This window comes from Cyberlindnera jadinii (assembly GCF_001661405.1).
Source record: "Cyberlindnera jadinii NRRL Y-1542 unplaced genomic scaffold CYBJAscaffold_10, whole genome shotgun sequence".
NCBI classification, from domain to species: Eukaryota; Fungi; Ascomycota; class Saccharomycetes; order Phaffomycetales; family Wickerhamomycetaceae; genus Williopsis; species Williopsis jadinii.
Window position 1 is genome coordinate 323,433 of NW_017963661.1, and position 27,035 is coordinate 350,467.

The 27,035-nt window shown below is 44.6% G+C and overlaps 11 protein-coding genes and 1 non-coding gene across 12 annotated transcripts; 8 read left to right on the forward strand and 4 right to left on the reverse strand.

Annotated features, from left to right (window-relative positions):
* Positions 1-43: 43 nt before the first annotated feature.
* MCM2 (MCM DNA helicase complex subunit MCM2) lies at positions 44-2,772 on the reverse strand. The gene has a single exon (XM_020215414.1). The coding sequence runs from the start codon at positions 2,716-2,718 to the stop codon at positions 151-153; it is 2,568 nt and encodes an 855-aa protein (XP_020069656.1). The 5' UTR covers positions 2,719-2,772; the 3' UTR covers positions 44-150.
* A 174-nt stretch (positions 2,773-2,946) lies between these two features.
* CYBJADRAFT_t125 lies at positions 2,947-3,017 on the reverse strand. Its single transcript has one exon. It is a non-coding gene; the product is annotated as a tRNA-Gly (tRNA).
* Positions 3,018-3,608: 591 nt separating this feature from the next.
* Positions 3,609-4,679, forward strand: AIT1 (Ait1p; the record flags this gene model as incomplete). Its single annotated transcript, XM_020213762.1, has 1 exon — positions 3,609-4,679. The coding sequence occupies one exon, from the start codon at positions 3,609-3,611 to the stop codon at positions 4,677-4,679; it is 1,071 nt and encodes a 356-aa protein (XP_020069657.1).
* A 689-nt stretch (positions 4,680-5,368) lies between these two features.
* VCX1 (Vcx1p) lies at positions 5,369-6,565 on the forward strand (the record flags this gene model as incomplete). The annotated part of the gene is made up of 1 exon (XM_020212822.1): positions 5,369-6,565. One exon carries the CDS (start codon positions 5,369-5,371, stop codon positions 6,563-6,565), a length of 1,197 nt encoding a protein of 398 aa, XP_020069658.1.
* A 4,143-nt stretch (positions 6,566-10,708) lies between these two features.
* Positions 10,709-12,265, forward strand: CYBJADRAFT_168536 (aquaporin). Its single transcript, XM_020215415.1, has one exon. It carries the CDS (start codon positions 11,054-11,056, stop codon positions 12,086-12,088), a length of 1,035 nt encoding a protein of 344 aa, XP_020069659.1. The 5' UTR covers positions 10,709-11,053; the 3' UTR covers positions 12,089-12,265.
* A 423-nt stretch (positions 12,266-12,688) lies between these two features.
* Positions 12,689-13,771, forward strand: URA4 (dihydroorotase; the record flags this gene model as incomplete). The annotated part of the gene is made up of 1 exon (XM_020213394.1): positions 12,689-13,771. One exon carries the CDS (start codon positions 12,689-12,691, stop codon positions 13,769-13,771), a length of 1,083 nt encoding a protein of 360 aa, XP_020069660.1.
* On the reverse strand, positions 13,771-15,870 carry CYBJADRAFT_168537 (uncharacterized protein). The gene has a single exon (XM_020215416.1). It carries the CDS (start codon positions 15,716-15,718, stop codon positions 13,820-13,822), a length of 1,899 nt encoding a protein of 632 aa, XP_020069661.1. The 5' UTR covers positions 15,719-15,870; the 3' UTR covers positions 13,771-13,819.
* Positions 15,871-16,008: 138 nt separating this feature from the next.
* CDC14 (phosphoprotein phosphatase CDC14) lies at positions 16,009-17,816 on the reverse strand. Its single transcript, XM_020213395.1, has 2 exons — positions 17,670-17,816; positions 16,009-17,595 (listed from the first exon to the last, which is right to left on the reverse strand). The coding sequence occupies exons 1-2, from the start codon at positions 17,710-17,712 to the stop codon at positions 16,079-16,081; spliced, it is 1,560 nt and encodes a 519-aa protein (XP_020069662.1). The 5' UTR covers positions 17,713-17,816; the 3' UTR covers positions 16,009-16,078.
* Positions 17,817-18,198: 382 nt separating this feature from the next.
* On the forward strand, positions 18,199-18,780 carry CYBJADRAFT_174064 (CinA family protein; the record flags this gene model as incomplete). The annotated part of the gene is made up of 1 exon (XM_020216532.1): positions 18,199-18,780. One exon carries the CDS (start codon positions 18,199-18,201, stop codon positions 18,778-18,780), a length of 582 nt encoding a protein of 193 aa, XP_020069663.1.
* A 424-nt stretch (positions 18,781-19,204) lies between these two features.
* On the forward strand, positions 19,205-24,868 carry DCK1 (guanine nucleotide exchange factor DCK1; the record flags this gene model as incomplete). The annotated part of the gene is made up of 1 exon (XM_020213763.1): positions 19,205-24,868. One exon carries the CDS (start codon positions 19,205-19,207, stop codon positions 24,866-24,868), a length of 5,664 nt encoding a protein of 1,887 aa, XP_020069664.1.
* A 298-nt stretch (positions 24,869-25,166) lies between these two features.
* ACP1 (acyl carrier protein) lies at positions 25,167-25,439 on the forward strand (the record flags this gene model as incomplete). The annotated part of the gene is made up of 1 exon (XM_020212834.1): positions 25,167-25,439. The coding sequence occupies one exon, from the start codon at positions 25,167-25,169 to the stop codon at positions 25,437-25,439; it is 273 nt and encodes a 90-aa protein (XP_020069665.1).
* A 474-nt stretch (positions 25,440-25,913) lies between these two features.
* SDS22 (type 1 protein phosphatase-activating protein SDS22) lies at positions 25,914-26,960 on the forward strand (the record flags this gene model as incomplete). Its single annotated transcript, XM_020213764.1, has 1 exon — positions 25,914-26,960. The coding sequence occupies one exon, from the start codon at positions 25,914-25,916 to the stop codon at positions 26,958-26,960; it is 1,047 nt and encodes a 348-aa protein (XP_020069666.1).
* Between the last annotated feature and the right edge of the window lie 75 nt (positions 26,961-27,035).

Genomic DNA, 27,035 nt, shown 5'->3' on the forward strand with positions numbered 1-27,035 from the left:
GTTTTTCCTTTATACCCTAAAGGGGCAAAACTAAACCTTGTGGGTTGTCGAATCGTCGGATGTATTCATTAACCGTTATTTACCGAAAAGTGCACACTATACGCAAACCGTTTCCCAGCAATTAGAGCCCAAAGTATAGCATCGTCCTCTTCAAGCGCTCGCGCTGACGGTTCTTCTCTTCTGCGTATACTTTGCGAAGCTCTTCTGCAGCGCGTTCTTGATGTTAGCCTTCTGTGCGCCAATGAAGCTTCTGATGGCCACCTCAATGGCGCGATCCAAGTCTGCTGTTGAGACGAACTCGGCCAGTCGCATCTTTGCGAATGCCTCTGCGGTTCTGATTATGCTTTCGAAGTGTCTCACGGTGATGGGGAAAGAGCCTGTCTGTTTGGACTGAAGACGCAGGTCGGCGTATACGCGGGCAATTTTGTCTTGTTCCACCTGTTGTAGCTTTGGATACACCTTTGTGCGTGCGTAGTGGATGTACTTCATTAGGAACTCTTGTTTCAAATCAGACAACTCGGATTCCTTTTCATGTGCCAGCTTCTCACGACGTTCACGGCGTGACAATCTTGGCGTGTCGTCATTCCGTGCCTCTTCACCTTCCATGTCTTCATCCTCGTCTTCGTCTTCAATGTCCCTGCTGGATCTCATGTGGGAGTCAACAACAAACTCCGCCAGCCTCTCGTCATTCTCCTTGTTGACGATATCCCTCACAACGCACAGAATGTCGAAACGGGACAGAATAGGCTCCGTGAGATCAACGTTTTGCGGTAGAGTGAGCATTGAGTTGTAGCGTCCTCCATTAGGGTTGGCAGCTGCAATGATTGCACAGCGTGCCTGTAGCGTGGTGACTATACCGGCTTTTGAGATGGATATACTCTGCTGTTCCATAGCCTCGTGGATCGAAGTTCTATCCTGATCGTTCATCTTGTCAAATTCGTCAATTAGGCATGTACCTTTATCAGCCAATACCAATGCACCTCCTTCCAAAGTCCATTCTTTGGTAACCACATCTTTACGAACAGATGCCGTCAAACCAACGGCAGATGCACCTTGGCCTGTGGCGAACACCGCCCTGTGCGCAGTCTTTTCCACGTATTTCAAGATCTGTGACTTGGCAGTACCTGGATCACCCAATAATAACACGTTGATATCACCTCTGATGGAATGTTTATTATTGATGTTCTTTCTCACACCACCAAAGAGTGAACACGCCACTGCAGTCTTGATGTCCTTGTGTCCAAAAATAGAAGGTGCCATTGCACTGATGATCTTATCAATGACATTTGGAGAACGGGCAAAGCGACGGAACTCTCTCTCCTCTTCCTCTGTCCATGAAAATGTGTCAAGACCTTGATCTATGAAATCATCATCTGTGGCCTTTTGAGCACCTTCACGTCTTCTAACGGCATTAGCCTCTATGACAGTGGTGAAAACCGGGAATCCGTTCTTGGCATTGAGGGCACCATCGTATGTCTCCTTGTAGATACCAGTGAGCTCAATTTCCTCACCTGGTTTAGCAACGTCAACGAGATCCCAAAGGAGGATAACTTCTCTATGACGTGGCAAACGACCAGCTGGAACGGACCCAGGTGCTTCCTGAAGCGTGACTCGTTGGTAGTTTCTGTAAAGAGTCTTTTCAGAGTTCAGTTTGAATGGACCTCTGCTCTTACAATTCGAACAGAACGAGATCTTAACTTCCTGGTTGGCATCCTGAAAGAATGGACCCAAAACCTGGCCACATTTCCCACAGTCAAACTTGACGTACTTCAATTGAGGGAAAACACCTGTTCTTCTAGTCACCACACCCGATACCCTAACCAGGGTGTTCAAATCACTTTCACGTAAATCACGTAGGGTGGAAATCTTTGGAAAATCTGAAATTCTGACGTGAATCTCAGAATGGATTTGTGAATAATCAGGGTAGTGTAATTCTGTAGCTTCCATTGCCACTGCATCGAAGATCTTTAATATTTCCTCAGGACAAGCCATCAAGAACATTGAAAGAATAGCCTTGGACTCTGACAAGTGTCTGTAACTCACTTCTAAACTTTCAGAGTTAATCTCACCGAGCACTCTGATTCTTGCACCGTAAACAGAACGACCTTGGTCATCGGTATATTCCAGCAGGAACGACTTGAACTCTCTGGCAATGGTTCTTGCAACGTTCGGCTGTACAACCCACTCAGTTAAACTCTGTGCCTTGATATCTGCCAATGATTCCAATGTGAGTTCTTCGTTCAAAGGGTCAACGTCCATATCATCCATATCTTGCTCTTCGTCGTACAAGTTACGTCTTCTTCTCCTAGTTGGCAAAGCGCCTTCATCCTCCATGTCACCTATGAAATTAGGATCATTAAGGATGGCATCACGTTCATCCAGTTTCTTTGTCACTTCTCTATACCCACTGATCCCCATTTCGTTTTGAGTCCGATCATCGATATCTTGGTCTTCGTAGAAGTCCTGTTCAGGGTTAGCCCTGTAATCAGTCTCCATATCATCCATCAGATCCATCGCAGTGGCCTCTTCTTCCCTCTCCTCTTTGTCCAGTACAGGCACCTCATCGTCAACGTAATCTCTAATTTCTCGTTCGTAATCGTCTTCGTCATCGTCTTGAAAGGGAATTGCTGGAGATGACGGTGGCAAGGGTGTATTTCCTAGTGAAGACTCACCGTCTGAGCCTTCATCATCAGAAGCTGCTGGTCTTTTTCTCGACATTGATCTTGATCTGGGTATTTAGTGAAGGTTTAAAACTGTTGTTGTGAGCTAAAATACAATATCGTGTCAAATGAAGAAAGAAATGGAAAAGAATACACCAAAAAAAAAATTGGTGCGCATACACTTACCTTTCCTATTCGGGAAGTGGAATTACGCGTCTCTTCGTCTCACGCGTCGCTAACAGCATGCTGCCCATACCAACGCTGTGAAAAATCCCAAAAAAGAAAATGCGCGAGCCCGGAGTCGAACCGGGGGCTCCAAGATGGCAACTTGGAATTTTACCGCTAAACCACTCGCGCTTCTTGATGTTTTCGAATTGTTTACCGGATACCCTGCTGTGGACACATTCTGCGTGACAAAAATAACGACATATGTCGCAATTTCGAGTCCGGAGATCATTGAACTCTTTTTTGGGGGGTTCACTCTTTGTATCAAAATTTTAGTTGCCCATTGTGAAATTATTTTCCCGGTGCCACACATTAGTGATCTCTAAGTTGCTCTGGTGAAGTTGAGCTTATAGTGATCAAGGAGGTTTTCAGCCGGTTTGTTGGTAAGCAACACAGTCCAAAGAGGTGTGCAGTGTGGGTTCACTTTAACAAGTTTCTTGTAACTGTGTGTGCTTTTGTAGTTGTTCCGCCTGTGCTTGACACATTTCTTCAGAAGCTGATCAATATCGACGGAACGGGTTGGCTCTTGAGTCATCAATAAAGTTGACTAACAGGAGAAGTGCTGTTGACAATTACCAGCTGTGAATATTGAGGAGCTTCTAGCACAGGGACGTGGTCTGCTTTTACCGACTCCACGTTTGGTCCATTTGTGTCGCACTATCACAAGCAATTCATATCTCTTTGTTGATCTTTTGTTTCATCGCTTGATAATATCATTACACCATGCTCTGGTCATCGTCATCGATCGAGATGACAGAATTCGTCATTCTTACACTGTTTTCCTTGACCACTGTGATTGTAAGCTCACTGTTAAGCCTGTATATACCAGTCGTCGAGCAGGATAACACTTTCATACCTCAAGGCGTTGATTATCTCAGGACAGTGATACTAGCGTCTGGAACCGCTCTATTGCTAAACTATCTGTACAGATTTGTTGATGTGATGCTTATCTATTGCAAAGTATGGCTTGAGTTCCTAGCTCTTTTATTACTTGCGTACCCGCAAAGAACAAACATTGACTCTTTGGCGCCGAACGCTAGGTGGAACTTGGTTAAACGTCAAGGCTATCTATTTGGAGTGTGCTATCAGGCCATCTACTTAGCCTTTTACCTCTGGGATCTATGGTTTGTGGAGTTGGATGAGGAGCAGCTCTCAAGGCTTGTGCAGGACGATATAGACGAGAACTTACACCAAAAAGTGATTCAGAAGTCCACACTCTCAAACTGTATAGAATTCAGAAGGAAATCGAGCAGCTTGAAGAAAGTGATCTACTCTACAGAGTATCAGCCGCGAGCTGTGCCCAACGAGACGAATAATTTGTTGAAAGACGATATCATCAGCTATCAATCCGATGCAATAGGGTCGAGCTCCAACTCGCGGTACGAGCCGGCACTTGACGAGGACAGCCCTGGTCACACTTGTTCAATGACTGCGGTTGTCTCCAGAAGCTCCATACCCGGTGATTCCAAGGGGGTGGATCCACGATGGATCCTGGAGAACTGTGCGTGGATCATCATCACAACGTTATACGAGATCGGAATCAGTTTAATCCTCTCCATTTCATTCATCTACGTCCCGGAGATGGACGATTCCTTATTCACGCTGTTGGAGAGATTCTTCTACAACAAGACGGACATTTTCTGCGTGTCAGTGGTCATACCCTTATTCATCATAACCTCGTTGGTGCAGATACTATTGCATCTATCTACAAAGCCTGGTCAGCGCAGAAGGACGTTTGGCATCTTTGCGCTCGTGTGCACTGTCATATTTGGATTCTCAATGGTTGCAACGTGAGCAGCGTTCTACGTATACCGTCAATTGATTTCGTAGTAGAACACCGTGTAAGCTGTGCGTGTCTCAACCCCAAGCGCCTGAACCCCAAGCGCCTGAACCCCCAGTGCCTGAACTCCCGGTCCCGAACGCAATAACCTTGCGTGGCACATTTTGAGCATCCACAAGAACGTAAAAACTACACAGGCAGGCTTGGAAGCGGGGGCTTTCATTCTTTGCCCTAAACATCAACAAACAATCAATGCCTGTTTCACAAACCAACGGTATTCAGGCGGAAAAAGCAAACATCTTCACAATCAACAACAACCACCCTAATTGGGTCTCAGCTGGTGGAATTCCAAATGCAGGCAGGGACAGGTTTGCTTTTTGGCAGCCGGCTTCGCCCACTTTTTTTGCCAGCTTCCCATGGCCAAACCCTCCCAGTGCAACAGTTAAAGCAATTCAGGGGATTATTACTCGAGCCTAAAAGAACGCATCCCGCAGGAGTTGAACTTCCGTGTTTGGTAAACTTTGAACCCTTAATAATTCACACGTTTCGGTCTGTGTAAAAGCGGTTTGTTATCCACAATTGAAGGAGGTGAACAGGATAGTGTTCGTTACTGTAAACATTAATCAATTATCAATCCCACGGCCAAATAGTTATTGTCTTGGTATAAGAAAGGCGGCTCTATTCTCTGCGCTCCAACACAACTATGTCATCGTTCCCAGATTCCCGTACACCACTGACTGGCGATGGACGTACATCACGTCCTTCGCCTCTGGCGCATTTCGTCGATATTGCAAAGTTGGCGTTTTACTCTTCTCCTGCTAACTACCTGCTGGTGTTTTTACCCTTTGGTCTTGCCGCTGGAGTTTTAGAATGGTCTTCTGGGTTGATATTCTGGCTCAACTTCCTTGCAATCATCCCGTTGGCTGCACTGCTTGCCTTTGCGACTGAGGAACTCAGTGCCCACGTTGGTGAAACCCTTGGTGGGTTGCTCAACGTGACCTTTGGTAACGCCGTTGAAGTTATCGTCTCCATTGTCGCCTTGAAGGAAAACCAGATACGTATCGTTCAAGCCTCGATGCTCGGCTCCATCTTGTCCAATCTGTTGCTTGTGTTGGGTTGTTGCTTCATTGCTGGCGGGTACAACCGTCTTCAGCAACAGTTTAACCAAACGGTTGCACAGACTATGAGCTCTTTGATGTGTCTCGCCACTGCGGGTTTGGTTATACCAGCGGCTTTCCACGCCTCAATTCCAAAATCTAACGATCCTAGTTCTTTGGATAGAGAAATCCTCTCCTTTTCCAGAGGTGCATCTGTCGTGCTATTGTTCATCTACATCTTGTACCTATACTTCCAATTGGGAACCCACAAGAGACTGTTTGAAGGCATTAACGAAGAGTGCGATGGGAATGCTCCAAAGGAAGGGGATCCAGAACTGTCTCCGCTGGCTGCTCTGTTGATGCTTTTAGGTGTCACCATCATCGTTGCCGTATGTGCTGACTACTTGGTCGGCTCCATCGATGATATTGTTGCTACATCCGGATTGTCCAAGACATTTATTGGTCTTATTGTTCTGCCAATTGTTGGTAATGCAGCAGAGCATGTTACCGCAATCGTTGTTGCGATGAAGAACAAGATGGACTTGGCAATCGGGGTTGCGGTTGGATCATCTTTACAAATTGCGCTATTCGTTACGCCTTTCATGGTCTTGGTCGGGTGGGCAATTGGTGTGCCAATGAGCTTGCACTTCTCCACGTTCGAAACAGCTGTTTTGTTCATCTCAATGCTCATCACAAATTACCTGATTTTAGATGGTGAAAGTAACTGGTTGGAAGGTGCCATGCTTATCGGTACCTATACAATAATCGCTTTGGCGTTCTTTTATCTCCCTGATATGGACTGATTCCAGGGCTGAAGATCTATAAGAACAATACACTCCAAATACATAACCTGTAATTGTTGGTAATTAGCTACCCCGTTTCAGATGTCGGAGTAGCGTTTCGACCGAGACGCTAATACATTCTGCTTAATTTGGGTTGAAACCTTTTTTTAGCCGATGTGTGTGATGGTAAAGTTGTGAATTTACATTGCCATGCAGAGTTCCCATTAAGTCAAGACATGTCTCAATGGGCGACTTGCGAAACGATGTCTGTACTTATTGTGATTCCAACTTGTAGACATGCGGGAAAGAGAGGACATTTTGGAGCTATGAATTAATGAAAGCCAAATACGTCTCACTGTTGACTCTGCTGGAGTCCAGCTTGTTGATTGTGGGCTAACTTATAATAAACTTCCAGTACTGTTTTTCCGGTTTGCTAGAGCGACAAGCTAGAAGCTTTTGGAACAGCCGATGATTGCACCAATGTTGTCAATATTTGGATTCAAACTGGCTAAGGCGACAACCAATAAACCATTGAAACAGCTCTGTTGAAGGTGTAGGGTGTGATTTCCAATGATGAACCATACGAAAAGAGAAGACAGAGAGACACGCCAGTTGTATCTCGGACTAACCGGCGGTTATACACTACAAACGATAGGCTAACTGTAAAGCCTCTACCCCGCCGTTAGGCTCCGGGTTTGGTACTCTAGCCCCATACGGTCTACCGGGACGCGTAATACGCAGCCGCACTGATTGCCGCCCCGTCTAATTGCCGCCGCCTTTAATTTTACCGCTGGGCGACCTGGAGACCAGAGGTTGAGCATCATGCGGTTTGATTCTCCAACGATCTACACAGGTGGGTTAAGCCCATCTCCACTACACTTTAGTCATGTGCTGGAAATATCAAAGATGATTGACTAGATTTGATGAATTTCATGCTGACTATCGCATTGGAAATCAACAATGGTGTACAGTACCGTCCCAACTTCTGAGTTTCGTGTTATTACGTAATATATTGAAATAACTGCAACAGTTAATCCTCTCTGTCCAAACGGTTTTTCCGTTGAACATGACCAGCTGAGAAGAAAAACCTAAGAAGAGGCAAATAGCGGAGCCAAAAGGTCTTTGGGTTTCCCCGCTAAACTGTAGTCTGTGAGTACAAGACAAAGTGGACACAACTGCCGAACATTGGAGATCGAGCACTTCTAGGGCTGATGTCCCCGGGACATCAGCCCTCTACAACTTAAAAGCAATTCTCCGGAGAACATGAAAATTTTCGAGACATGCAATGAAGGACAAAAAGATGCACAGAGCAAGGTGCTTAACGCTGCAGACGACTTCACAGTTCAGACAAACGCGCTGGTGAAGCGTCAAGTGTGCTAATTCATTACCGTTCCGTTCTTGTTCTATGCTAAAGCTTTCTATAATTAGTCTCGCAACGGAACAGGACATTCAATACAAAGTGACGAATTTAGCAGTCATGATAACCTGTAGAGATTGATTTTAGTACTAGCTCAATGGTGATGTATTAGTATTATTCGTTAAGCGAGCTAGGTCCGAGATTCAGAGGCCAGTGGGTCTGTGCACGAATTACTCAGCTACATAGACGGTGTGCTGAAAAAGTATCAGATATTCTCAACATTTACCCCTCAAAATGTGGTCTTAGGTCTGACTTTTATTTGATTGGAGTAGTGTTTACAATTCTCCTCTTTTGCATGAAAGCGTATGAGCAATCTTTAGAATTGAGCACTGCCTTATGAGCAAACCCATTGACAATAGACAGTCGATGACTACTCTTCCGATGTTCATTGTAGGTTTTACAAATTGTAAACGCACATGAAACTAGATGTCTAATCGCTTGACCAAATAGTGATGAACATCTAATAGGAAGTATTTCTCCAATATAGCAAGTGTTTTCTCTCACATACGAGTAGTATTTAGTGTTTCAACTTACTTTAGAGTAAAGCTTAATTGATGAATTGACAATGAATGTTGGGCCCTGTAACAAGAAAGATTTACGTTTTCATTCCACACCCATATGGAGTGATTATAAACCGTTCAAGTGTGTCTTGGATAGTATTCATAGACATAATACAGTCATTTTTTAAGAAGTTCAATGGTTACTCCTCTGTGATTGTCTAGCTGATGGTTAATAGCCATTCATGGAACTACGATACACTTGCTGGAATAAGGAATTAAGGAATACTTATTATACAATCCGAACTGTAGAATTGCAAGATTTATTATATCACTACAGTTTTATCGCTGGTATCATCTACAGAGAATGCCTCCTCTTTTAGGCTATTTTTTTAGCCGGGGTGACCAAACAAAAAAGTTCTCAGAATGACCCCAATGAAGAATGATGTGGCTTTTCAGACTACCAACACACAAGAACACTTTCCTTAATTCTTAAATGCATTACCTTAGATGTACCCGCAACTCGCTGTTCATAAAATTTGTACATACCTTAGGTAAAAGTTGTAACAAGGTGAAGGCCCGCGCTTATGTCTACAATACAAAAATGCGGGAAGGCGAGGAACTTGCGCCTATTTGGAAGTTTCCCCGGGGGGGGGGAAGGGATGCAGAATTTGTCAACTTCCAGGGTTGCGGGACAAAATCGCTTTAGGATGGCGAGACGAGACAAATGAAGATGTGCTTTTTTTACGACGTCTGGCATTTTCATCATCATGTTCGGGATAACATGAAGGCTTTTTGAGCCACGGCAAATGTCAATTCATTAAGCTAACTACCACCGCTTTGTAGGTGTTGTGCACCAATTATATACCAACATACCCTATTGCTTAAACATTAAGCGAAATAATAAGGTGGTGTGATGATTATTCCGAATCCCTTGTACTGTGTAAGTTGTTAACCGATCAGCAGATCGGTATTGATGGAATGCAAGATGTGTATCACACATGATTGTGTAAGCTGCCGAATGATAAAATTCTCAAGTCGATTGTTCCATGCCAGGCTAGGTAAGACAGGGCTCAACTGTGAAAATCGGGTGGCAGCCGAAGTCATGTTTTTTAGTCTACAACCCCTTCAGTACCACTGTTGAATGCTTGTTCTACATAATATCTGTCTATAGCTTCTTGCTCATAACATGTGGGAAATGGGTGTCCTTTTTTCAGACGGTGCTTTACAGAATTGTCCAACGTTAGAGTCCGTGCTAATTCCAGGGTAGAGTCAACGGCCCAGTACTGACAACTCATACAACCACTGTTGTTGGAATATTCCAAATTCCCAGTTGTATGTGCTCCTCAAATGTGGGCTAAAAACAGATTGATTCAAACGTTCCCAGAATTTGTAGATAAACCATGTTGATTATGTACATCAGGAACAGTTCCTTTTCCGGAGATTCAGATGGTCAAGACATGTCTTGGATCGTGTACCTACACCTCTTCTGTTCAACTACACATGCCAAATTTTGCGATTACCGAACAACGGATATTGTCCTTAGATTTAGCACACTTGGTCATGGTTTAAAAGCTCAGAGTGTCTATGGGTTTGTAGGATTCCGACAACTTTTGTCATTTGTCGCCTTGCAAATCGGGTTTCTGAGACCCAACTATTACTGGCTACAAAGAAGCAACTGGGGACATGAGGGTGGCTGAACACTTAGGGTCAATTAAACCAGTCGATCATCAGGGAAGCACGAAGTACAACCCCGTGGGGCCGCGTCATGTTGATGATATGTGCTCTGTGCTGAATTGACCAATGACTAAACATCATCGTTCAACACTTGAATTTATCATCCGGTGTTCATGCACCTGGGACATGTGCACGTACATCCCCCGGCAAAAGATTTGTCCCAGAATCTTCGAACGGCAAAATGTCCAAACGTCTTTTTTTTTTCGGGGGCTCAGTTGAGAAATTGCCCCGCAAATTAGCAAAATTACGTATGGAAAAAAAACCCACACAGAAAAAGAAAAGGGCACCAAACATAAAGTTGGGACATACATAACATGCTCCACGCAAACTCAAATGGAAGAAGCGCTCAAAGTATAAAAACCCAGGTTGTTCTCTTTCAATTCCTCAAGAGAGCTTTTGTTTCTTCAAGAAGCACTCACACTTCATAATTCTTTGACTACAAACATTAAACATGGCTGAAGGAAGCAAACCTGAAGTTTTCCACTCTGATGATATTCACTCAGAATACCTTGAGGCACCGGGCCAACCGGTAGGTGAGTACAACGGCTTGTCTTTTTTTCTCTTCAATTCACACCCACGGGTTATTCCCGCGTAAACTCTTGTCTACACCATTTTGTCCAGGACGAGGAAATTGTTCCGAGCAGACTACAGGGCTTTTTTTTCTTTTTTTTTTCCAGCAACCACAGCTGATGTACTTTTATTAGTTTACCGATCTTCTGCGTGCTACGGGTTTTCTGCAGAAATGCAAGTTATTCTTGATATAAGTACTCGTGGAACGGTTCATATTTCCCTCGTCTCACTGGTGATGGCTGATTTCCTTACAAAGCTTCAGATCACTTAACGCATGGCTGGACAAAGATGACAGGAGAATTACTTGCTAGTGGTGAAGGCTGTAGTTCTGATATAGTATTAACTAACTCTACAGCAGCGCCTTCCTCTGGTCTTGAGAGAAGAGCAAACATTACTGACCACATCTCTTGTGAACATTTCACTGCTCTGCAAAGATTCAGATATGGATTCAGAGAGTACTTTGCTGAATTTATCGGTACCATGATCCTTGTGATGTTTGGTGACGGTGTTGTTGCCCAGTACACTCTGTCCAAGGGATCTGCTGGTAACTATACAACCATTGCCTTTTCGTGGGCCACTGCCGTTTTCCTTGGTTACTGCTGTTCTGCGGGTATCTCTGGTGCTCATTTGAACCCTGCTGTTACTCTTTCAGCTGCTACTTTCAGACAGTTCCCATGGAGAAAGGTATTGGGTTACATGTTTGCCCAAGGTCTTGGTGGTTACATCGGCGCCCTTATCGTTTACGGTACCTATATCCAATCCATCAACAACTACTCTGGTGAAGGCCAGAGAATCGCCGTCGGTGACAAATCCACAGGTGGAATCTTCTGTACTTTCCCACAACCTTACTTGAACACCAAGGGTCAGGTTACATCCGAGCTTGTCACCACTGCCCTTTTGCAGTTTGGTATTTTCTCCATGACTGATCCTCACAATGCACCATTGGGTAACTTCTTCCCATTCGGATTATGGATCTTGATTTATGGATTGGGTACCTCTTTTGGTTACCAGACCGGTTATGCCATCAACTTTGCAAGAGATTTCACCCCAAGATTGGCTGCTTTGACTGTCGGCTATGGTACCGAGATGTTCACCGCCTACTACCACTACTTCTGGGTGCCAATGATCATCCCATTCATTGGTGCATTGCTCGGTGCTTTCATCTATGATTTCTTCATCTACCAAGGCTTGGACTCGCCATTGAACCAGCCAAAGTTCGGCTACGACATCAGAAAGAAGAAGATCCAGGAGTTTGAATTCAAATTGGAGAACTACAAGCTTGACTTCAACCCGGAGGCTAGCCACGGTCGTCTTGACGCTTGAACACAGGACAAAATCACAAGAGAGGAACCGACCTCCATTGTAACGAGAAATGACGTATAGAAAAATCCTCGCATAGGGAGGGGTTGATCTTTTATAATAATCTCATGAGTTTTAGCATTTTCACATATACTCGGCATGCACTCATGCCACTATATTACAATAATTTGAAGAGTTTACGTTTACGCTGTACTGTCTGCGATGGCTCGAACTGTGAGTGACCAGCCCCTGTGAGTCAATTAGGCGTCCACTCAGGCAAGTGCACGGGCTGAAGAGCAACAGATAGCTTCCAATTGCTGAGCGAGGTCTTCCCACCTATGGCTGGTAACTACTTGCCCGAAAAAAGCAAGCAGTGATGAAGCTGGCGTACAGCAATCCAGAGGCTATCGCTAATGATCCGGCGAATCCTTAGCCCGGCCGGGAAAGGACAGCCTAAATCTCCGACCGGGCTTCTTCCTGGAAGATAAATCCCGGCCAACGTGAAGACAAAGCAGAAACGGGACAAAAAAACTTTTCGGACACAGCGCTGTACTTAAAGGGAGCCCATCGATGCTTAGAGTTCTTCCATCACGTACAATAGGACAAGCGCTAAAGAGAAATATAATGACCACTTCAATTGATTTGGGTGTTACTGCGGACCTCCACGTTCATTTACGTGAGGGCCAAATGATGGAGCTTATAACTCCAACTGTCCGTGAAGGAGGTATCTCCATTGCATATGTGATGCCAAACTTGGTTCCTCCAATCACAACCATTGATAGAGTGGTGAGCTATAAGCAGCAATTACAGGCTTTGGCTCCGGAGACCACGTTTCTGATGACTTTCTACCTCTCCACAGCACTGACGCCGGAGCTGATCCACGAGGCTGCTCAAAAGAGAGCCATCCAAGGTGTCAAATGCTACCCAGCAGGTGTCACGACGAACTCTGCAGCCGGAGTTGATCCAAATGACTTCTCGCTGTTCTATCCAATCTTCAAGGCCATGGAGGAGGAGGACCTCGTTCTGAACTTGCACGGTGAGAAGCCATCCACCGATAAGGACGGCGAGGAGATCCATGTGCTCAATGCCGAGGAGTCGTTCCTCCCAGCATTGGCCAAGTTACACGCAGATTTCCCAAACTTGCGTATTGTGCTTGAGCACTGTACCACCAAGGCTGCCATTGAAGCGATAGATAAGATCAACAATGAGAACAAGGGTGAAATCAAGGTCGCAGCCTCTATCACAGCTCATCACTTGTCGCTGACGGTGGATTCGTGGGCTGGAAACCCAATCAACTTTTGCAAACCAGTTGCCAAACTACCATCAGATAAGAAGGCCCTTGTCGCAGCAGCCACGTCTGGTAAGCCATACTTCTTCTTCGGCTCTGATTCTGCTCCACATCCTCTTCATGCAAAGTCGAAACACATTGGAGTCTGTGCTGGTGTGTTTTCCCAGTCTTTGGCTGTACCATATTTGGCTGAGGTATTTGACAAGGCAAATGCATTGGACAAGCTCAAGGGCTTTGTCACTGACTTTGGTAAGGATTTCTACAAGATTGACGAATCCCAGTTGGTAAACAAAGACCACTGTATCCTTGTAAAGAGGGAACAAACCGTTCCAGACGTCATCTCATTGGACGGCTTGAAGGTTGCACCTTTCAAAGCTGGTGAGAAGCTGGAATGGTCTATTGAATGGAGAAAGGTTTAAGACATCACATATATTTATTGAAAGAAACCAAATATCACGTAAATCAACTCAAGTGTTACCTAAAACAACCATGAATTTCAATAGTTTGTCCTGACCCTCCGCCAAGGTCCCATCTTCGTTGAACGCACACATACTGCTACTCTTCCAGCCCCAACTCTGGGATTTGTTGAACAAGTCTGGGGTTGATATGAAACACGTCAAAGAGCTTGTCACTTTGCGAGATGGCGTATAGATGATGTAGTAAACAGAGGTCTTCACACGATCATCCTCGTAGCTTAAAAACGACGAGTCAGTGTCACGTTCTCTGATATTGTCTTCTTCAGTTTCAACTCCATCCGTGCTTAACCTGCCAGAGATCACTGTCGATGTCAACGAAGATGAAGACTCTGCACCATTTCTTGAGATGCCAACGTTGGCCAGATCAACAAGAATGTTGTCAATTTTCTCATGGTAGTCCCCGTCATACTCGTTTAGGTCATCAATGTTAACCAGCATCGACGGGTCCAGAACGTCTTTGTTCAACAGTCCTGAACGCGATGGTGCACAGCTTGAGGCTCTGTGGATATAGACACCCATTTGATAGCCCTTTCTATGGCGAATCTTTTGAATGTAGAGGTTCCAATACGAACCAGCATACCACAGAGTCTTAGCATATACCCTCTTATCTGCTTCTAATTCTGACACTCCGGAGAAGGCAATGGAGAATCTGAATGGTGGTATTTTCGTCACTTGATATTGAACTTCAGAGACCGATGCAGCTGTAGACTCTGCACTCGAAGAGACCCCATCGTTTGTATGTTTCTCAGTGGTCTTCCCGGAGGGTAAGTTTTTAATTATTTGGTGTGTTTCCTTGATTGTTGATTCCAATACAGCTGGCGTACCGTACAGAGTTTCATTCTTTGACGGAATAAACCAGCTCGTCACCCCATCTGGAGCTATATCGGACGTAACAGACAATCCTAGCTCTTGAGACTTATTGTCTGCGCTGGCCACTTTGCCTTGGAGGTGCACTTTTTGCCATAATGCATTTCTCAGCACTTCTGGATATATAAAAGGTTCACCTTCACCATCCACCATTCCCTCAAGTTTATGTAGCTGTTCTGCTGTCAGGTGACAGTAGTACACCTTGTTGTTCAAAGTCTGGAACAAAGCCTCCAAATCATCATCCTCTTCGTCCTCTTCTGACTTAGATACCATTTTCCTTCTCTGGATCAGCCTGATTATGAAGATGGCCCTATCCCATTCAGAGGGAACAAAGAAGCAGTCGGCACCTAGCACTGATGCAATCACCTTGACTGGGATCCCATCCCAGCTCTTTACACCGCTTTGCCAACCGTTGGAGCATAAGAACCCCTTTGCGCAGTCCACTATGCGTTCACTGGCTTTACCATAGTTGTTATGTAATGCAAAGGAGGTGAACTGTGCCACTGTCTTGAAATCCATCGCATTGACCACCATATCGGTAGCACTGCACACCAGGTGGGGAATGTCCAGGTACTGGGCAATAGCGATGACGTTCAAGGGAGTTGTGCTGGTGTTCGCCTTCACCCTGGTGGCGCCGTATAGCGAGCCGATAGCAAGGTCGAAGGCCTCCTTAGTGATGAACGAATCGTGGTCAAACACAAGCTCGTGCACGCTCTCGTCAGTATCGCTCCATGGACCTGTGAACAAGGAATGGAAGTATCCGCTCTGACTGAGGATCAACTTGTGCAGTTTGTATTCACTATCAAACGCCCGCAGCGTGATATCAGAGCACGCTCCCTTAAACAACCCTTCGTTCAAGATGAACTCTGGAAGACCCTGGACCTCACAGCACCCATATGGACATGTTTCTGGGTCCAAGGGCTCCATCGAATCAGTGGCTTCGCCAGTGGTAGACGTCTTGCCATCCATTGTATGCTCCGCTGATAATCCTCCTAACCGCACAGTGGAAGTATTGTTGTTCATTCCAGCACGCTTTGTTCTCTCTCTGTTCCTCTAATTCACACCACAGCAAGCAACCTATGGAGACCAGAATGTACTCGACAGATCACCAAAAGCACAAAGTTCCCAAAGCTCAGGCACTGCAATATCAAAGCTGATATTCCTTTGAACGCACCGGGGCAAAAAGCAAAATGTGTTGATGTTAATACCCCCGGGAATTTTTCACACAGATGCTTAAGCTGGGGGGAGAGTGCATTCTAAGGCCTCTAGCTAATTATACATTTCCTCTCTAATGGCTACAATTGGAGCTTTATCAATGTTTTCTAACTTCCTGGTATTAATCAGATCAGAATAAATGTTATGGTAAAACAGAGTAGAGCCAAATCACTTCAAGTAGGAGTTTCCTGGTCTTACGGTATTGGAGGTCTTTCTGATACCAGCGTTACCAATCACACCGTTGCCGTTGGCACTGGACAACCTGGATCTCACACGAGAGCCACTGGCCACTCTTCTCGTCTTTGGAAGTGTACTGCCGATCGCAAGGTCCTTTGTGCCCGGTGGTGAGGAAATCGTGGTGGTCTTTGTCGTTGTGACAGTCTTTGTATATGAGACTTTCGGCTTGTCTGTAAACTCATGATCTGGAATGTTTTCCTTTGTTGAATGGAAAGAGGTATTGTCGTCGTCGTCATCATCATCTAAGTCAGAGTTATTGTTGATGTGAATAGTCTCTGGTGATTTTCTAGGCTGACCAGGTGATTTTATCGGGACAGCCTTGTGTACGCTCTTGTGTAGATTGCTTGTTCCAATGCTGATTTTCCTTCTAACCGGTGTCGCTGGTGAGTCCATGGTTTTCTTTTCCACTGATCTTCTCTTTTTAAAGTCCTCGTAACTCACCAAGCTGGAGAAACCGTTTAATCTTTCCGATGGAATGTTGTCCAACACCATGGTATATTTCCATTCTCTAAACTGATTCTGGTGCAAGTAGAGCCAGTGCTGTTGGGGACCAACAACCATACCTGGTCTAATCATTCTCATATATGCGATACACTCGTTCGCAGTAAACCCATGGGTATAGATCAAATGAGCACCGATTAGGCAACCAGTACGGCCCAAACCGGCTTTACAGTGAACTGCAATCTTACCACCGTTTTTGATAACACCTTCTGAAACACCTATGAAATCTCTAACGATGTCCATTGTTGGACAAGTTCCATCATCAAAGATCATGTCTAAATGTTGAATGCCTCTTTTCTCAAATTCATTCTTGTTGTAGAGGTGCGAGTTCAGACGAACAACCATTTGAACATCATTTTTTTGGAAGTACTCCAAGACATTTCTAAAAGGGGTGCTGATGGAGCCACTCTTTGGCTGCTGAGGAGATGCAAAGGCAATGAAGTCCTTTGATATGACGTTGAAATCACCCTGGTCGACTCTTTCGTACCTTTCATATTCTTCCAAGTTGAAGTCGGTCAAATCTATCATCTTTCTTTCTCGTGCTCTCCACAACCCATAAACAATATCCTGAATGGTGATTTCAAAGTCGGCATGCGAATAGCCGGCATCTCTGAAACCCATAAACGGCGGGTCAACTTGACATAGAGGCTGGAGCACTTGATGTGGAGACCAAGACTGAACCAAAATCATATACGACGCTAGAAGACACGCAGCATTGGTTCTTGCCCTGCTGTCCTTAGACGAATAGAACACGATAGCCTTGCCTTGGTTGTCCTCCTCGTTCAAGATGTTGTGCAACACAACTGCAAATCTGTACAAGTAACCAATGTGAATGGGACCAAAATCCAAATGGAAGGCATTGTACGGCAACGACTGCTCTACTGTGAAGTAGACAATCTTCTCGGTGTCCTCTGGGGTATAGTCGTACACACCAAGGTAGACACGGCCTGGATAGCGGATGCCTGTTAGTATCAAACAACAAAGCAGCCAATGGAGGCTGCGGCGAGATACCGGTACTAACCTCTAAGGAACTCGATGGCATCGATCTTCAACTTTCTCGACATCGTCAGCGATCAAACAGCAAGTTCTTCTTCTTCGCTCACTTATCGCCTGCGAGATAAACAGAGAAACAGGAGAAGAAACAGCAAATGCTTTCGGGATCTTGTGCCTTCTCCTGCGATGCTTGTTTTGTAAACAAAAACAAAAACAAAAAACTGGGACGGTCGAGTTGGCTTTGTTTACCTTTTCCCCAATCGGGAACTTATTATGGTGTCCGGGTGGTTGTGTTTCCCCTCTCATTTTTCGTTCATTTTTCATAATTCCGGGGGCAAGGTGTGGTCCTATGGGTCGGAACTCTAGGGCGTATAACGGCGAAGCCCCCCCCCACTGTGTGCTTTCTAAGCGATGAGGCCAAGCGAGAGCCACTCTTGCGATGTAGTTCGACATTTAGTGGAAAGACAACAACCACTGGATGTGCGTAAGTGACTTCTGTACTTAACAGTTCCAATCTCTGTGTGCTATCTCCTTCACTTCTGATTATCTACATCACCATGTCCACGTTCCCGTCCGAAGAGACCGCCAGTACGGTAGCAAAGATCGCACAGATTCTACGGAGACGTAATGAAACCATCTCTGTCTCAGAAGCAGCATGTGGCGGGCTACTGTCCGCCTACCTTGTGAGTGTTCCCGGTGCATCGCAATGGTTCCACGGTGGGACACTTGTGTATAGTCTCAAGTCGAAGCTGAAGCTGTCAGGATGGTCCGAGGCAGACATCATCAGTTATACCGGGCCCTCAGAGAAGGTTGCCCTAAGACTCGCCAGAACATTGAGGATTGAGCTCGGCAGTACCTACGTGATTAGTGAGACCGGGGTCGCTGGCCCAGTAGAAGAAGGCGCGGACAAGACAGTGTTTGCCAATGAAGACGTCGGCAAGGTGTACCTTGGTATCTCGACGCCGGAGGGTGAGAAGTCAAAGACCTTCAAGACCGGGTCAGTTGATAGGTCGGCAAACATGCAGGAGTTTGCCCAGCGAGGGCTGGAGTTCTTCCTGGAAGAGCTGGAGAAGATTGACAACAAGGAGAATGGAGCAGCTTCCTGTGAAGAGTCAAGTACGAAGAAGCATAAGGCCTAGCCTTGACGCACCTGAACTGTTGAGATGCTATGGTTGGTGATGTGAAGTCCATGTAGTGTATAACATTTAATCCTCATTCGCGCTGTACTTAAGGCCCTCGCGCTGTCGGAATGTAAACACGGCGATGGTGCTGAAGGAACAACATTCCACAGCCTGAAGCGCCCAATCACTTCGGCGTGAAAGCGCACCAGCAGGAACAGTGGCCCAGCTAGAGGATCTGCGCTCAGTGTAGGACGTTTCTAGAAGCTCTTGCGTGTATTATTTGCCTGTTTCGTGTTTTTCGTCTAGCGGACACTATTGCCGGGGATTATTTCAAGCACAACATTCCTTTGATCTTCAGCAACAACAACCGAGCCTCCGCTACAGTCGTAAGCGCTACATAGAAATGGAACATAGCTCGATGCAATGGTCACCGTTGCCCATGATGGCACACGGCAAGGTCACTAGATCGTTCTTGCCCTTAGATCGATACCCTTCTCTCAAACTATCGGCCTTCTACAAGAATCTGTACTTTGGTGATGAAGTGTTTCTGTTTGAGTCGAACTCGGAGAACTGGGCCAGAGGTTACCAGATCGTACACCCTTTGCCTTCTGACTTCATTGCAAAGTCTAGCGATCTGGAGAAACTGCCTGAAAGACAGGTGAGCGTGGTGATTGTTCCCCTGAGCCATGTTGAAATCATCGACAGGCTCCCGGCAACGTCCATATTCTCACCACCTTCACGCTCAGACTTTGACAACGGCTCGTCGGCCATTCCCTCTGTCTATGACATCCAGCAGGCCCATACAACGGCGAGAAACGCAGACTTGGCTGATGAGACCCCGAATGAACGGTTGAAGCCGCCACTCCCTCTGATGAGACTGGACAATGGCCATCTCATGGAGGAAGTCATTCCTTCTCTATCACAGTTGGCATCGCATATCTACTCGCTGTACTCTGTTGCTGAGTACCCGCTCTTTGAAAATCTATACGACCTGTTTATTCAACTGAACGACATCACGATTCAAATGCGTAACAACCTGTTGACGAAGAACGAGAAACTACGTACGCAGAAAAGGGTCTCTCTGCTCTTGACAAACGTCTCCAAGTTGCTGTCATCAAAGGGTGTCAATAGATTTGACAAGAGTACATACTCAAGACAGTTGAAGAGTGATACGTCCGGATTCGAATCTATTACCGCAAGAGACATAGAAACTGGTGAATTGTTTGACTATTCGAATAAAGATTTGAAGAAGCAATCTGAACCAAATGTCATTGCACTGAATCAGATATCATCTGCACTGCAACCAAACTTCCCGATAAAGAACAACTTGGAAGGTGCACTGGTGTCGAAAAAGGTGACGAAGTTCGATAAAGTGACTCCATCGCAGATCTTGGTTGATTTCAAAGATGTTAGTGGCACATCAGTGTTGAACCCACAGGGGTTTATGGGAATGACGGCCTATCTATACCTTAGAAGTGCCAAAAAGAGGCTTACAGAGGCATTTTCTATACATATCAAGAACGCAGCAGACTTCTCTCTTGATAAGATCTCAGCAGCTCTGTTCAGAAACATTCCTGGAACCGAGATTGACCATGGAAGAATCTATCTCGTGGCAACTATAACTGAGGAATTAGAAGTTCCAACTAAAGGGAATGGTGAACAGCCTGTGAAAATAAAGAATCCCATTGCTGCTGGTGCTGCTGATATCTCAAGAATATTCTCAAGACATAAAGGTGCATTGGAATCAGGACAAGCCCACCAGTTTACCATCAAATTGTTTGGTTCGTACGTTAATAAGAATGACAACACGACGTTGGACCCAACAAATATGAACTTTGGTTGGGGTGATTTGGTTGACAGAATCATTGCGGGCTCCAATAAAGGTGTTGCTGTTAATCCGAGAGCTGAGAAAGTGGTGGTTTCCATTAAAGAATATCGGGACGACCTGTCAAACGTGGCACATGACTTTGATGCCAACATTAAAACCCCGATATATCAGATACGAACTTGTTTCTTCGATCCACTGGTGAAAGCGTATGATAGAATATATCTGACATTGGGAAAGGTGAACCTCTTAAAGAACTCTGAGTTCCCTGGTGATCTTCTTTCTCTCACCATGATTAACAATGATCCAGAATCGAGATTGGCACTTTCCAAGGCTACGGATCAACTTCCAGTGCACGCATGGGACTTTCCGTCGGTCCATTCCAACGAAGTTATCGGTGAGACCATCAAGATCAGCAATATCGAACGTATTGGTCAAAACCAGACTTTGAAGCTGAAACTATACGCCAATTTTGAACTGAGAGGTACTGCTGATATTCAAATTGCTCAAAACGGTAAGATCTTTGAGTACAACAAGAACCAAATAGTTAACATTATGAACGGTCAGAATCTGGTTGGCTCGATTGAAGTTACTTCCCACTACGTTGGTAAAACGTACAACATTGAACCAGCTTTCCAACGTATACTTGGATGGTCCAGAATATACACTCTACCTGATCAGGAAGATAAGCTCATTGAAACCTTGAAAATGCTGAATCAAACCCCTGTGCAACAAGCAATAAAGTATTTCAAGGAACTCTGTGTTGAAGTGTTGAGGATTTTCCACGCTGCAACTGTGAATAATCTGGATAACCTAAAATTGTCATCTTTTTACTCATTTATTCATTTGTTGGATTTAGTGGTGGTAAGACAAGAGCAATACACCTACATGTATCATCAATTGGTTGATCTTGTGACTGAGAAAAAGGTTCTTCCACGGTGTGGTATAGCTCTGTTATCGATTTCTGCTAGATACTTTGGAAAAGCTGGTACAGAATGGAACTATGTTAGTAGAACGCTATGCCGTGTTCTTCCTTTATTGGTCAAGATATCATTACTATCGTCTACAGACAATGATACGTCTTGTGATGGCACAGCTTTGGCTTGGAAAGGTTTATCTCAAAGCATTATTCCTTTCCTACAAATAACGAAGGAATCCATGATTCCTGACCAACTAAATGTTCTGGATTACCTCGACATAACTCTGAACCACTTGAAGGGTCTTCTCACGGATGATGAAGTGTTGGAGTATGCAATTGCACTGATAGGTTCTGTTGGAACGAGAGGACTGGTGAATGAAGATTCGAACTCACTGATTTCCAAAGAGAAGCAGATCTACATCAGCAAATTGTTTTTGATTCGCCGTTTTCTGGATGCTGGTGTGTTTTCTGATATCACATCTAATGAGTGGACGGAAAGGTTCTTTTATCATGCTGCACTATGGTCGATTGAAAGTTACGCAAGTCCTAATGTTGACGTTGAGATCTACAGATTGGCAAATTCCTGTTTGATAAGTCTTTGCTCTATCTCGTGGAGAATCATCTTGAAAGAAGAGAAGCAAAGCTACTCACTGCCTAGATCCATGGCAAGATTATCTTTGGTCATTGCTCAACAGTTTGTCAAGGCTCACAATTACTGCAGAACCAATGGGTTGTTTGAGCCTAAGAGAACATACACGAATATATTCCCAAATGCATTTCCATTTCCGGAACTTATCACAGACTCAACTGTCAGTGAAGTTGTCCTTGTGGAAGTGTTAGTTGAGCTCGGAATCATATATTCTTTCATGGTCAAAATTGGGAAACACGTTACTAGTGGTCAAGGCTATTCTGCGATTCTAACTGCAGCACTCAATGATCACATCTTCAATGAATCTGAATATTTTGTCAAGTCATTCTCGAAAGACGATCTGCTGACTCTTGTTCAAACCAACAGAATTCTGATCCAATCCAGTTTCTTCCCATCCAACAAATGGATATCTCTATATGCCGTCTTCATCGAGGGGGCGACGACGTCATCTGAGCTCATCAAATTCATAATGATATGTGACCACATTCCTTCTGCACAGGATTCGGATCAATTTGATAGATCCTTATGGAGCAAATACATCAAATCACTTCTTACGACATCGGCCTCGTTTCCTGCTTCTATTTGTCATTTGGCTGAAGTTCCGAGAAAGGCTGCATGGAAGATCACGCAAGATATAAGATCTCGATGTGCATCCGTGCTTAACCAATGTTGGGATTGTCTTGGGTGGGACTCATTGCAGAGGGACTATGTGAGATTTGGACTAAAGAGAACAGCTGGCTACCAGGCAGAGTTCATTCAAAATGATTATGGTATATTGGATGAGCTTGTGGTTTTCTGTTTACAACGAAACTCATTTTGTCAAATTGTGGGAGTGAAAGTGTTATGGAGCATTATGATCTCTGAATTGCTCGTGCAAGAAAGTTGTGAAGATCCACCGGCTAACAAATTGATTGATGTTGAAAGAGGTTGCCTAATGGGCCTTGATAAGTTTTTCAATTCTGAGAAATACGTTCCTGGTCTATATGAACAGAGAAACTTCATCGCTAGGCTGAAGATGGCTGTTAAGCTCGACCCTGAAGACGAGTCCTTTAATGATGTCTACAGTTTTATCCAGAACTTGAGTGAATTCTTGGAGATTTACAACGATTTGAATTCTGTTCCAAATGGTGAAGAATACGATGATGAAAGAACATTCCATAACCTTGACATTTCACGCCACCTGATGCGTGTTAGCAATGGCAAGAAGTTCATTTCAGCTCTCGATGATATGTACGAGAGCAATATTCAAAAGAACAATTTTGTACAAGCTGCACTATGTCTTGAATTGATGGCTTCAACTTTTGAATGGAACCCACATCAGATGTTACCTTCTTCATTCAAACCAAAATTGCCAGCACAAACTGCATTTGAAAGAAAAGAACTGTTATACAAGCGGATAGCTGAGAATCTGATAAAGGGCAATAAATTGGAAAAGGCTGTTTTAACTTACAAAGAACTTGCTGATGCGTATGATAAGGTGAACTTTGATTTGAAAGGTTTGAACTTTGTGCATACTCAATTGGCAAGTTTATTTACTGGACTTGAGGCCCTTGACAGAGCAACCCCTACGTATTTTGCAGTGTCATTCTTGGGATTAGGGTTCCCAAAGACTGTGAGATCCAGAAGCTTTATATACGAAGGTTTACCCTTTGAACAGATCAGCTCCATTCATAACCGTTTGTTGAGACTGCATTCTGGCTCAAAAATTGTTGGTGATAAGGATGTTGAAGCTCTTATGAAGCACCCACCTCCAGGCAAGTTCTTGAACATTGCTACTGTGAAACCTCAGCTGGATTTCAACTCCCACCATGGCAAATTGAGCAGTGCTGCTCGCCTGTACATGCAAAACAAGGATTTGAAGTTCTTCACCACTTCGAGAATGATACAAAAGTCAACATCTGTGTTGGATCTGTGGGTTGAAGAGATCATATATGAAACATATGACGTCTTCCCAACGTTGATGAACAGAAGTGAGATTTATCGAGTTCACACTACAAAGCTTTCTCCTATCCTGAACGCTTTAAGAACATTAACGACAAAGACACAAGACCTTGTCAATTCTGAAGCTGCTGCGTCTAAGGCAATAAGTACTGGTGAAAGTAGATCATCCATCTTCAACGAACTCTCCAGAAATCTTAGTGGTACCGTCGATTCCCCTGTCAATGGAGGTATAGGCCAGTACAGGGAGTTCTTTAACCAACCAGTTGATCCTGAGGATGAGGATGCCATCAATGAGATCTCCCTATTGAGAAGTGCCTTTGAGAATTTGACGATAACCATACACAGATCGTTGATTGTGCATGGCCACTTGGTTCCAGATAAACTGAGAGAATCACATGCCTTGTTGATTTCTATGTTTGAGAAGAACTTTGCCAAAGAGATTGCAAGCACTGGACTGAAGATCTCCGAGTTGGAGAACGCTTTGCCTCCACCACAGATGACAAAGACCCACTCGATGGCATCTACGATAGAAACCACAATCAGCAGTTCCAATTCGACAGATTCCCTACCACAACGGTCCACAATGCTCGGTAACGGTAACAACACGGCATCGTCGTCAAGGGTAAGTTCCATCAGCCATGGCTTATCAAGAGTCAGTACCAAGTCGTCTGACAACGCCACAACGTCAACACAAACAACACAATCCAATAGCACAAGCAGCAGTGGTGGACGTCGCAAGTTCAGCTTACAATGGAGACAGTCAAGACAGTGATATAGATGCCAATTGAAACGTATATTACCCCATAGTGTGTAGATGAGTAACGACGTGAAATCCGGTGTGGTCCTCGGAATTCCCCACTTTCTTTCTCCGAGTTGCGCCGCCGGAAGCTGAAGGATGGAAAAAATGGAAGAAAAAACGATTGGCCCCTTCTTACAAACAACAACACAGCACGACGAATTATCGACAAATCCCCATAGATTAAACAATGTTCAGATTGGCTTCTCGCTCTGTTGTCCGTGCTTCTCTTGTCTCTAGAGTTTCAGCCCCAGTGGTTATGAGACCTGCTTTCATGACCCGTTTCTACTCTGCCAATGCGTTGTCCTCTGATGAGATCATTAGAAGAATCGCAGAGTCCAACGCTCATTTGATCAACAAGGAGGTCAACATCACACCAGAGACCACCATCCAGGCCGATTTGGGGCTGGACTCTCTCGACGCCACCGAGTTCCTGGTGAACGTTGAGAACGAGTTTGATATCGAACTCACTGATGAGGAGTCTGAGAAGGTCAAGACCATTGCGGAAGTTGTTGAGTTGATCTCAAAGAACCCACACGCCAACTAAACAGATTGGAATTGACCCGCGAGGGGGAGGGAGAGTCTATTTGTAAAGCGCAGTTAAATACCAGAAGCTCTTGGTGTTATTGGTTTCCTTGGGATAAATGTTTTGTATCGCTTACTTGTCGGTCCATCTGTCTGGACTTGCCTGTGTATGTGTGTCCTTGTGTGCTTCCCTTCAGCTCTGCACTCCACTACTGACAAGTGATTCAACCAGATACACATACGTCTCTATGTCTGTATATAATAAAACACCAATATATCAACAATGTCTAATTGAGGAATGTACAGGTATAAAGAGCATGATATGTTTCCAACCGTTGTCCATTTTGTAGTTGGGCGTCCCTGGACATTTGAGACATTGGGACATTGGGACATTGGGACATTGGGGGACATTTGGGGGACATTCTGTCTCGAAAATTACAAAGCAAAACATCACGTTAACCACAACAACCACACCAGACATAACCAAACTACAGCAATGACCAAACCAGAGGAGATCTTCACAAACAGTGAGCACGAGGAGACAGAAGCAGAAGAGGAAACTGGCTTCACTGGGTCCGTTCCTCCACCAACGGTCCAAGGACAAGTGATTCCAGATGAGAACCCTGACTTGATCGATGCCGATGAGGACCTTGCTGCTGAGTTCCCTGATGATACTGAATATCTTGAGCTCGTTCATCTCAAAATAAGATCCATGGATGACTTGAACTTGGCAAGGTTCAAGCACTTGAAAGGTTTAATCCTCAGACAGAACTTACTGGATTCGTTTGGTGCCATTAAGTACGCGTCCGATGAGCTTGAAGAGTTGGACCTGTATGACAACAGAATCAAGCACATCTCGTCGCATGTTAACGATAAGGTACAGTTGAGGAACTTGGACTTGTCTTTTAATAAGATTAGGAACATCAAGAACATTGAGAAACTGACCAAGCTGGAAAACTTGTACTTTGTTCAGAATAAGATCACAGACATCGTCAACTTGGAAACATTTACCTCTTTGAAGAACTTGGAGCTAGGAGGCAACAGAATTACACAGATCAAGAACCTCGATCCTCTTGTCAACCTGACAGAGCTGTGGCTGGCGAAGAACAGGATCTCCAAGCTGGAGAACCTGTCGACTCTTAAGAACTTGAAGATCCTCTCCATACAATCCAACAGAATCACCAAGATTGAAGGATTGGAAGGTTTAGAGAACTTGGAAGAGCTTTACATCTCCCATAACGGCATTGAGAAGATTGAAGGCTTGGATAAGAACTTGAAGCTGACAACCTTGGATATCACTGGTAATAGGGTGTCCAAATTGGAAAACTTGTCCCATTTGAAAGAACTTACGGATCTATGGGCATCATATAACAAGATTGCCTCCTTTGCCAATGTTGAGGACGAGCTCAAAGATTTGAAGAACTTGGATACTGTGTATCTGGAATCTAATCCTATCCAAACGGAAAACCCAACGAGTTATAGAAGAAAGCTCATCATGTTCCTACCACAAGTTAACAAGATTGATGCTACTTACGTTAGATGAAAGCCAAAGTCGAATTCATAGTGATTCAAAACATGCTCTTCATTTTCCCTCGTTTATAAATAAACATATACATAC

Bases quoted from the DNA above. Each gene is read 5' to 3' on its own strand.
- MCM2 (XM_020215414.1), bottom strand. From the start codon at position 2,718: ATGTCGAGAAAAAGACCAGCAGCTTCTGATGATGAAGGCTCAGACGGT.
- CYBJADRAFT_168536 (XM_020215415.1), top strand. From the start codon at position 11,054: ATGACAGGAGAATTACTTGCTAGTGGTGAAGGCTGTAGTTCTGATATA.
- CYBJADRAFT_168537 (XM_020215416.1), bottom strand. From the start codon at position 15,718: ATGAACAACAATACTTCCACTGTGCGGTTAGGAGGATTATCAGCGGAG.
- CDC14 (XM_020213395.1), bottom strand. From the start codon at position 17,712: ATGTCGAGAAAGTTGAAGATCGATGCCATCGAGTTCCTTAGAG. The intron at 17,596-17,669 runs GTTAGTACCGGT...TCCGCTATCCAG, and splicing joins TGCCATCGAGTTCCTTAGAG to GCCGTGTCTACCTTGGTGTG.